At 36.3% G+C, this 9,702-nt stretch overlaps 1 protein-coding gene across 1 annotated transcript in view; it reads left to right on the top strand.

Annotated features, from left to right (window-relative positions):
- The window catches only part of LOC122067168, a 13,223-nt gene extending 4,406 nt beyond the window's left edge, over positions 1-8,817 (top strand). The window contains exons 9-25 of the mRNA XM_042631012.1: positions 2,578-2,697; positions 2,799-2,908; positions 3,056-3,131; positions 3,797-3,918; positions 4,040-4,105; positions 4,677-4,796; positions 5,010-5,129; positions 5,251-5,386; positions 5,890-6,060; positions 6,145-6,300; positions 6,585-6,691; positions 6,766-6,856; positions 6,938-7,079; positions 7,172-7,328; positions 7,423-7,569; positions 7,700-7,832; positions 8,310-8,817. Of these exons, the coding sequence (XP_042486946.1) occupies positions 2,578-2,697; positions 2,799-2,908; positions 3,056-3,131; positions 3,797-3,918; positions 4,040-4,105; positions 4,677-4,796; positions 5,010-5,129; positions 5,251-5,386; positions 5,890-6,060; positions 6,145-6,300; positions 6,585-6,691; positions 6,766-6,856; positions 6,938-7,079; positions 7,172-7,328; positions 7,423-7,569; positions 7,700-7,832; positions 8,310-8,552 (2,217 nt within the window). The 3' untranslated portion in view covers positions 8,553-8,817. The remainder of the gene's footprint in view (positions 1-2,577; positions 2,698-2,798; positions 2,909-3,055; positions 3,132-3,796; positions 3,919-4,039; positions 4,106-4,676; positions 4,797-5,009; positions 5,130-5,250; positions 5,387-5,889; positions 6,061-6,144; positions 6,301-6,584; positions 6,692-6,765; positions 6,857-6,937; positions 7,080-7,171; positions 7,329-7,422; positions 7,570-7,699; positions 7,833-8,309) is intronic.
- Positions 8,818-9,702: the final 885 nt, after the last annotated feature.

Here is a 9,702-nt window from a genome sequence, read left to right as displayed (position 1 = left end):
TTATTTGTAATTTTTTCCTTTTTTATTCCCTTTTATTAGGGGAAGGGATTCCCTAAATCAGTACATACATTCACTGGAGGCCGAAGGGCAACAAATGGGCTATAAGAGGGACCAGCTAGTTCAGCAGGGATAGCTGAGTCCTAAACCCTATTGTCTAGTATAGTTACAAAGCCAACATTTCACAATGTTTAGGTCTATTTATTTTATAATCCAATCAATAAAGTTTCTTTCATTTGATTCTTTTACCTCTCTCTCTCTCTCTCTCTCTCTCTCTCTCTCTCTCTCTCTCTCTCTGTGTGTGTGTGTGTGTGTGTGCCATGATGGTTATTTGAATATTGGAGAACTAATTTGGGTGTGTGTGTAAAGAAAGTGACTAACTTGACATAAGCAATGGTTAATACAGTTATCCTACTTAATAATACTGGTAATGGTGTTAGGTTTGAAAATCAGGAATAAGAATAAAAATATGCAAAGTAACAAATAAGTACAATTTGAAAATGAAACTGTCTCTCATTCTTAAATTATGTTTATGGTCTCTCCATATAATTTTTATTTTTCTTAATTCAACTATCACATTTGCTACCTACAAAATAATTTTTGGTAAAATATATAAAATAAAAATTCATAACTTTGAGGCATTACTTAAATTGTGTATAACCCCAATCATCATGCGTTGCATATCTTCTTTTCCATTTTCGGTGGTTTAAAATCGTGTAACAATTTTTGTATTTTATTTTCTCTATTTGGCAAGAGGCAAAGTCTATTTGGAATCAAGTTTGACACATGAAAAGTGAAAACTGGTGCCACTTATATTCTTATTGATTTTGTTACTCATATATTGTTAACTTCGTTGATGTACAAGAATCCAATATATGATTGTTAGCTAATATTATTAAATAATTTTAATTTGCTTAATATATATTGTAAATTAAATGAGATAGATTTAAAATATATTGTGTCATTTTCAATTGCAAATTATTTAGATTTAAAATTATGCTCTCTTTTTTCTTGGATAATTCTTTAAAGGAAAGAAGAAAAAAAATACATCCCATGATATGCTCAAATGAACTCTAATATAATGCATAACAACTCACCCTCAAGAGGATTCAATGGTATTGGTATGCTTGGTTGTAAGGGTGGATTGAGAAAAAATGAGAGTGAAGGAAAAATTTTATATTTTTTATAAAATATATTTATATATTTACTCATAAGGGAAAAATTTGCATTTCTTTTGCAACTAAACACAAAAAACATTTCAATTTTGAAAGAAACTTTTACATTTTCTTTGTAACCAAATAGAGCCACAAGTATTTTAATAATTCTCAATCCCCCCCCCCTCTCTCTCTCTCTCTCTTATACAAGATAAATTAAGAAGAAAATTACATAGATTTCTATGGAAATCTAAAAAAGGGTGAGGTAAGAAAGTTAACATAACTATTTTCAGTAAGTAGCATCAATCTGGGCACACACGTATCCAAATATTAGGAACATAGGGATTCCAAACCCTATATAGCTAATGGTTAGGATCGTGTTTTAGGTTTTTGAAGTCTAACCTATTTTGCATACTTCGGAATTTCAGTTTTGATGGAACCGCACAACCTTTAGGAGCCATAGGTGTTGCTTGTGGACCTGCTTGGATGGCTCATTGACCCCTCCAGATGCTTGGAGAGTTACCAAAGCCCAATAAACGGTGTGGAATTTCTTCTTTCTTTCTTCTTTCTTTCTTCTTTCTTCTTCTCTTGGCTCTGCGTTCTTGGGTTTCGGGGGCAAGACACCCCACCCTCTCTGCCTCTGTGGTTCGTCTCTGTACGTGCTTCGTAACTGTAACACAACACCTTGCGTCTTAGGTGTTCGATAATTGGTTCCACAGAAGAGGTTCATCTGATCCTCACACTCTCCGAATCCAGCGACAGGTTGCCTTTGATAGATGGCTTCAGGAGGGGATATTCCACCTCCCACGCCTCCATTTATGGCTCTGGCTATAGAGCAAGCAAAACTTGCCTTGAACAGCCTTGGAGTGCCGGTGGGTACTGGGTAGTGTTATTGTTGAGGATGGAGATCGGTCATCTCCTTAGGAAGAAACGTAGTACTAGAACGCGGAATGCTACCAGACATGCAGAGATGGAAGCCATTAGAGTTATCAATACTTGGAATCAGGGCAGTCTATTATGGACAGCGCTGAAGAAGGAAGAGCGTTGAAGAAGAAGGAAGAGAGAGAGAGAGAGAGGGAGAGAGAGAGAGAGAGAGAGAGAGAGAATTGAGACAAGTTAAGTAACCGATTTAACAATTCTGTTAACAGATAAAACGTGTCAAGTATATAGGGTAAGTGAACTCAGAGTAGCGTCACCGGACTCGTGGGATCGCCACTTTTTCTTTAACACCCTTGTTTTTTGCCTACCAAACAAATGATCCTTAGAATTAGCATGATTTAGGGTCACGTCATTGGGTGGCTTGCCTGCCTGGTTAAGCATTCGAAATGAGGAAAGAAAGAATGAAAGCAAGACTCGTCTCCAACACAACAATAAAGTTAGATTTTCCATTGTCGTTAACAGATCACAATCTCATATTGTTAGCTGAGGTGAGGATATGAAGTTAAGAACTAATTTCAGTTTGAACTGTGAGAATCTTCAGAGAGAGAGGTGTCTGGAAAACTTGAAACTTTCTGTTGGTTTTTGCCTAATTTTGGATTTAAAGCTTGTACGTTATGCATTAATGGCGATAGATCTTTTTTTTTTTTTTTTTTTTTTTTCGCTATCATTCTCTTCCCATTTTCTCACATAAATAGTTTTCCTGTTTAGATTATAAACATGGAGAAGGTGTCTTGGATGGAAAGGTCCCTCATTTGCTTAGGATTGCTTCTGCAACTGTTCCTGTTGGGTGATTGTTCTTTGAAAACAAATTGGACAAGGTGAAGAAGAAGAACCTGTTTCTCCTATGTGAATGTGGCTTTGTTCTATTGAGATTAATAGATTTTTCTGAGATGGGTAGTCATTAAATAGGTTTGAAAGCTAAGATCAAAGCTGAGATTTTTGTGTTTCTTTCTATTTAATTGTAGAAACATTCCTCAAAGAATCAATGGCCAAGTACCTGCGTCGTCTCCTCAGCTGCAGTTACGGATTGAAGAACAATATGTAATAACCCATTTTATGTATCTTTGGTGTTCTGGTGAGGATTATATGCTGATTTCATTCAAAGTATAGATGTAAGCGTGCAACTGGAACCCAGTTGTGATATGGACCCATTTCAATTTTAAGGTTTGATCATAATCCTCTGCGGTGAGCGGTGAGCGGTGAGTAGCAGTAGGATCCAACGACTGCGAGGGCCCTAGCATGCACCTCAGCTGTTGGATCCTCATTGTCGCTCACTGCCTCCCCGCGGAGGATTTTTGTACTTCCATATATGCACAGTTCTAAGAAAAAAGAATTGTTTGATTTGTATTCTCAGAATAAAGATTTTGGATCTGTAATGCATTTTTGGAACTCAGTTTTTCTCTATTTTTCTAGTTTCAAAATAAGTTATAGACCCAAGATCTATTCCAAAAATGTATACCAAACGCAACTGGGATATGTATGCTCAACACTTAATGGCCTCTTGCCCTCTACCATTATCACATGCAGGAAGAGACTGTTTTGATTAGATCAAACTGGAATTGAAACCCTTTTGATTTTGGTTTTTAGTCTGATTTTAAACATGTCCAACATTATAGGGAATGGGCTTTATGGGTAAATAATCTCTTCTTCTTCTTCTTCTTCTTCTTCTTCTTCTTCTTCTTCTTCTTCTTCTTCTTTTTTTTCAGGTTGTGATGGACAATGGCCTCCTCCAAGTGAACTTATCAAAGCCTGGAGGATTCATTACTGCTATAAGTTACAATGGAACCGATAATTTATTGGAGCATCGCAACAGCGAAGAAGGTAGAGGGTATGCATTTACGCTTCTACCCTTTTCATGAAACAATTTCTAGAAATGATTCCTAAATTTATTTTTTTGTTTCTGATAAAATTTTGAAATTCTTCTTGGGATTGAATTCTATATCCACCAGCTATTGGGATCTTGTGTGGAGAACGCCTACTACTGGAAATAGATCCAAAAGAGGAACGTATGAAAAGTAAGTTTTATCTCACACCCCTTCTGTTTGGTTACTATTGTTAATGGGCTAAGATTAATAAGGGGCGTCAATCACTCGGTTGGGTCCGATTTCAAACTGGTTAAACCAGTCTTGGGTTTTTATTGAGCCAAATTTAAAATCAAACCATTAGGCCAAAGTTTGATTTCTATCCTATTTGATTTGTTTTATCTCGTTGGCTTAATGGGTTTCTTATCTTTTTGTTATTCATTCGATTTTTCATTTTCAAAATATTTACATTAAAAAAAATTATGATGAAAAAATTATTTTTTTTAATTGCTTTTTTCCAAGTTTGGTTCTAGCAATTTCATAGAAGCCCATATCGAAAACAAAATAGTAAGGGTTCGGTTTAATTTTGATCAATCTAATTGGTTTGGCTTCGATCTCACAAAACCTCAGTTCGAAACATGATCCAATAAATTCATGTCAGTTTTAGTTGATCTGGTTTGATTTCATCAATTCAGACTAGGTTTTGATATCCGCTACATTGAGTAAGGAAGTTGTTCATCTTTGATTTTTAATTATTTTTCATTTAATCAACCATTATAAACAGCATCCGTGGGCAAAATTTCAAGGTCATATTGGAAAAGGAAGAACAAATTGAGCTTTCATTCACAATGACATGGGATTCCTCTACTGGAGACAAAGGTGTTCCCTTAAATATAGACAAAAGGTTTGTATTTACAGGTCTTATTAATATTAGCATCTCCTCAGTTGGAATCTGGTTTAACCTTAAGCTTGAACCGGATAAAATCGGGCAGACTCGAGGAGTTCCTCATTAGCAAAAAAAAATAATAAAAAAAAAAAGATTAGAATCTCCTCAATTTCTTCTTTAATTATTTCTTAAATGTTAATTCTAATTAATTTTACTTATGTTAATTGCCAGGTTTGTAATGCTACCAGGTTGCTCTGGTTTTTACTCATACGCCATTTATGAGCATTTGGAAGGATGGCCCGGTTTCACCATGGAAAGAACCAGAATTGCTTTCAAGCTCAGCCAAGACTTGTAAGGAAACTAAACCAAAACCAAAGTTTTGTAAACCAGAGCACCATTCGGTTGAACCAAACTTGGGCTAGCCGGAACTTCTTATGATTGTTTATGTGATATTTGAAATGGTTTATATTAGGTTTCACTACATGGCCATATCGGATCAGAGGCAAAGGATCATGCCCACATCAGAAGACCGGGAGAATGGTCAACCCTTGGCCTACCCAGAAGCAGTTAAATTGACAAATCCAAGCAATCCTGAACTCAAGGGAGAGGTAAATCTCATATCCCACAAATCTTTCTGTGCAAGAACTAAATCTTTGTTGTTCCTTACTACTATTACTGGAGGGTGTCAAATGGTCAGTTTGGCCTAATTCGATCGGGTTAAATTGAGTTTTGAGATGTATTGGGCTAATCTGAAACCAGCCCAATAAGGGAATACTCAGTTTCAATCTGATTCAGTTTATATATATATAAACAAATACAGGAAAAATATGGTTTTTGTTCGTTTTCGGGTTTGGCTTATATCGGTCTGGTATTGGGTTTGGTCTGATTTTCGTTTGGTCGGTGGCAGCATTTTCAACTGGTTTCATAATACCTAAACCTAAACTAGCATGAAAAGGATTCGGTTCGATTCAGGTTGTTCAGTTGGTTTAACCGGTTGGGTTTTCCCCTAATTACTGCTACTACTAACTGTCTTTCTATTTATTCTAATTTTTCCCCTAATTACTGCTACTACTAACTGTCTTTCTATTTATTCTAATTTTTCATCTCTCAGGTTGATGACAAGTACCAGTACTCCTGTGACAGTGAAGACAGGAAGGTCCATGGTTGGATCAGCTTCAAACCTCCCATTGGATTCTGGGTGATCAATCCCAGCGGTGAATCCGGTATAGCTGGGCCTGTCAAGCAGGACCTCACCTCCCATGTGGGCCCCACAAGCCTTGCGGTAAGTCCACCCATTTAGGGTCCAATATAAATGAGCTATCTCATAATAAGAACCTAATCTAACTCAATTGCTTGCCATGTTAAGATATTTGCTAGTAATCACTACTCTGGTGAGGATCTATCAGTGAAGTTCAGTAATGGAGAGCAATGGAAAAAGGTTCTTGGCCCTGTTTACATATATCTTAACTCGGCCTCTGATGGAGAACATGCCACTAAACTTTGGGATGATGCAAAGCTACAGGTTTGAATTCTCAGATCAACTATGAAAATATTATTTCTCTTATGTTATACTCTCGGATACTACTTGCTGGGATTCGGGTAGAATTCATCTTTAAAAGCTAGCTGTTAACGAGAGAATTCCCAAGTCTTTATATGCCTTCACATCAGGCTATTCACTTCCGATGTGAATGATTGTTTTTGTGTGGAACCCCAACACTTGGGATTCAATTTGTCTGTGAAAATTATTTTTCTTTTCAGCTTTAGCTTATAATATCGTAACTCTTTCTTATGGTGCTTTCTCATTAGATGTTGAAAGAAGTACAAAACTGGCCATACAGTTTCCCAGCTTCAGATGACTTCCCTTCTTTGGATAAGCGTGGGAATGTTAGTGGTCAATTATTTATCCAAGACAGGTTCCTCTCTCACTCTCTCTCTCTAAAAGTCTCTTCCTCCACATTTTTTTTTAGCTTCTGCTATTTCTGTTTAGGTTCCTTCAAAAACAGAATATACCTGCAGATTCTGCCTACTTGGGTTTGGCTGCACCAGGAAATGTTGGATCTTGGCAAAAAGAAAACAAGGTGAGTAAAGCTTCCATTCCTAAAGAAAATTTATCTACTTCAAAATTTATCCACTAAACCCTATACTCCATTTGTTTACAGGGTTACCAGTTCTGGACTACAGCTAATACCGATGGATCTTTCTCCATAAATGGTGTTAGACCTGGAAATTATAATCTTTATGGATGGATTCCTGGTTTTATTGGAGATTACAAATATGAAGCTAATATTACCATCACCCCAGGTTTTATTCTAATAGTCCTACTGACCAATGCAATTGAAAAAAATAAAATAAAAGAAATAAAAATAAGTTAACACAGTGAACATGTTATGCAGGATCCAAATTAAATCTGGGTAATCTTACATATGAACCACCAAGGCAAGGTCCTCTCTTGTGGGAGATTGGAGTTCCTGATCGTACCGCGGCGGAATTTTTCGTGCCTAGTCCTGATCCAAACTATATAAATAAACTTTATCTCAGCAATCCAAAAGGGTATGATCTTGTTAGGAATGTAAAATCTAATGTCTGTATAGGTTCAGTTGAGGTACAGGTGATTGACAATTTGGATCTTTAAAATGGATTGCAGCAATGGTACAGATTCAGCACCTGTGGATACATTTAGACAATATGGGCTGTGGGAGAGATATGCAGAATTGTATCCTGAGGAAGACCTTGTGTACACCATTGGTACTAGTGACTACAGCAAAGACTGGTTCTTTGCTCATGTTGATAGGTGACTATCTATAACATTTTACACAGCTTAGCCTTCTATTTTCTCTTTTCATTTCATTGCTTGGCTTTGGCTGGTTTTATTTCTTGGAAAGATATTAGCTTCTTAAACCTTTCTTGCCCTTCAATTGCAGAAGGATTGATAACAACACATACAACGCAACCACATGGCGGATTATCTTCAAACTTGACATAGTGGCCAGTAACCCAAATGGAACTTATATCCTGAGAGTGGCACTCGCTTCTGCTGCAAATGCTGAGCTGCAGGTATGTGTTGAGATGTAGGGAGTTAATTACAGAATTATAGTCTCATATAGGTTTGTTTAGGTCCTCAGTGACTCCAAATAAGACCTATCTCTTTTTAACGCCTTAAGGTTTTTCTGTTGGACTCTCTAACATGGTATTAGATCCTAAGTCCCTTTACTATCCTCCTTAAGTTGTCTCTCCACACGCAGAACCATGTATGTTAGAGCCAAGGGGAGTGTTGAGACGGTGAGAGTTATAGAGGTTATAGTCCCATTTCGATTTGTTCAGGTCCTTAGGTTACTTCAAATATTTGTGGGAGTATCACCACTTACTGTCTCAAATTTTGGATTTTAAAAGAAAAAGGGACATACCCAGAGCACGAGGCTTCCGCATGTGTGAGGTTCAAGAACGTGAATTACGAAATCTTAGATCTTTCATCTCGTACATGGACAAAATCATTGTTCTGCTGACTTTTTTTTTTTTTTTCATGGCTTGAAGGTCCGGTTCAACAATCTGACAGTGGATCCTCCTCACTTCACAACTGGGGTAATAGGGAAGGATAATGCAATCGCAAGACATGGAATCCATGGACTATATTGGCTTTTCAACATTGAGATAAGGAGTGATTGGCTTATTCTTGGAGAAAATATCATATATTTGACCCAAACAAAACATACAAGCCCGTTCCAAGGAATCATGTATGATTATATTCGTTTGGAAGGGCCCTCTACTTCCAGTTGAAATGATGTTAATAAGGCTGATTTTATTTATTTATTTGTAATTTTTTTTTCTTTTTATTCCCTTTTATTGGGGGGAAGGGATTCCCAAAATCAATACAAACATTCACTGGAGGCCGACGGGCAACAAATGGGTTATAAGAGGAACCAGTTAGTTTAGTGGGGATGGCTGAGTCCTAAACCCTATTGTCTAGTATAGTTACAAGGCCAATATTTAACAATGTTATAGGTCTATTTATTTTATAATCTAATTGATAAAGTTTCTTTCATTTGATTCTTTTACCTCTCTCTCTCTCTCTCTCTCTCTGTGTGCCATGATGGTTAAATGCAATTATACTATTTAATAATATTGGTAATGGGGTTAGGTTTGAAAATCAGGAATAAGAATAAAAATATACAAAATAATAAATAAGTAAAATTTTAAAATGAATTTGTCCCTCATTCTTAAATTATGCTTTATGGTCTCTCCATATAATTTTCATTTTTCTTCATTCACCTATCAAAATTTTTTAGCCACAATTTTTTTTGGCTTTCCAAGTGATGAAGGTATCGAATTGTTAGTGGGGTCAAAATTTGAAGATTAAGTCCAGGGATTATTGCTAATGGAATTTGATGGATTGAGTGATTTTGCTTCAGTTGGGCTGAACGTGGATCATGGTTTCAAGTATCAATCTGGGATCAATTGTATTGGATTGATCTCGATTGAGATCGATCTCCGATCGTTTATTGATTTGAATCGATTATTCGTATCAGTTCAAGGGTGAAAAAAGTAAAAAAAAAATTAATACTTTTAAAGAAAAGTAGGAGTAAAATCGACCAAAACCCTCCAATCCAAATTGATAAGTATCTGCCGATATCTTCACTTCAATCCTTCGGGTGGATAGAAATTTAAAACCTTTAAAGTGTTGGGTAAAGGAGGAACATCAATCCTTTTGCCAATGCCACCTAATTATCTCATATCTCATTATCTAAAACCAATTACTTACCCCTTACGAATCCCTTTTGATTTTGGAATTGAATACTTAATTTCATATGCCACCTCATTAACCTAAATCGCAAATCAATTTCTTACCCATTACAATCCTTTTGATTTTGAATTGATTCTTTGACTTCATATGCCACCTCATTAACCTAAATCTCAAATCAATTTCTTG

This window comes from Macadamia integrifolia, unplaced genomic scaffold, assembly GCF_013358625.1.
Source record: "Macadamia integrifolia cultivar HAES 741 unplaced genomic scaffold, SCU_Mint_v3 scaffold275, whole genome shotgun sequence".
Taxonomy (NCBI): Eukaryota; Viridiplantae; Streptophyta; class Magnoliopsida; order Proteales; family Proteaceae; genus Macadamia; species Macadamia integrifolia.
The sequence above is the reverse complement of the archived record's forward strand: the minus strand, read 5'-3'. Positions and strand labels throughout refer to the sequence as shown.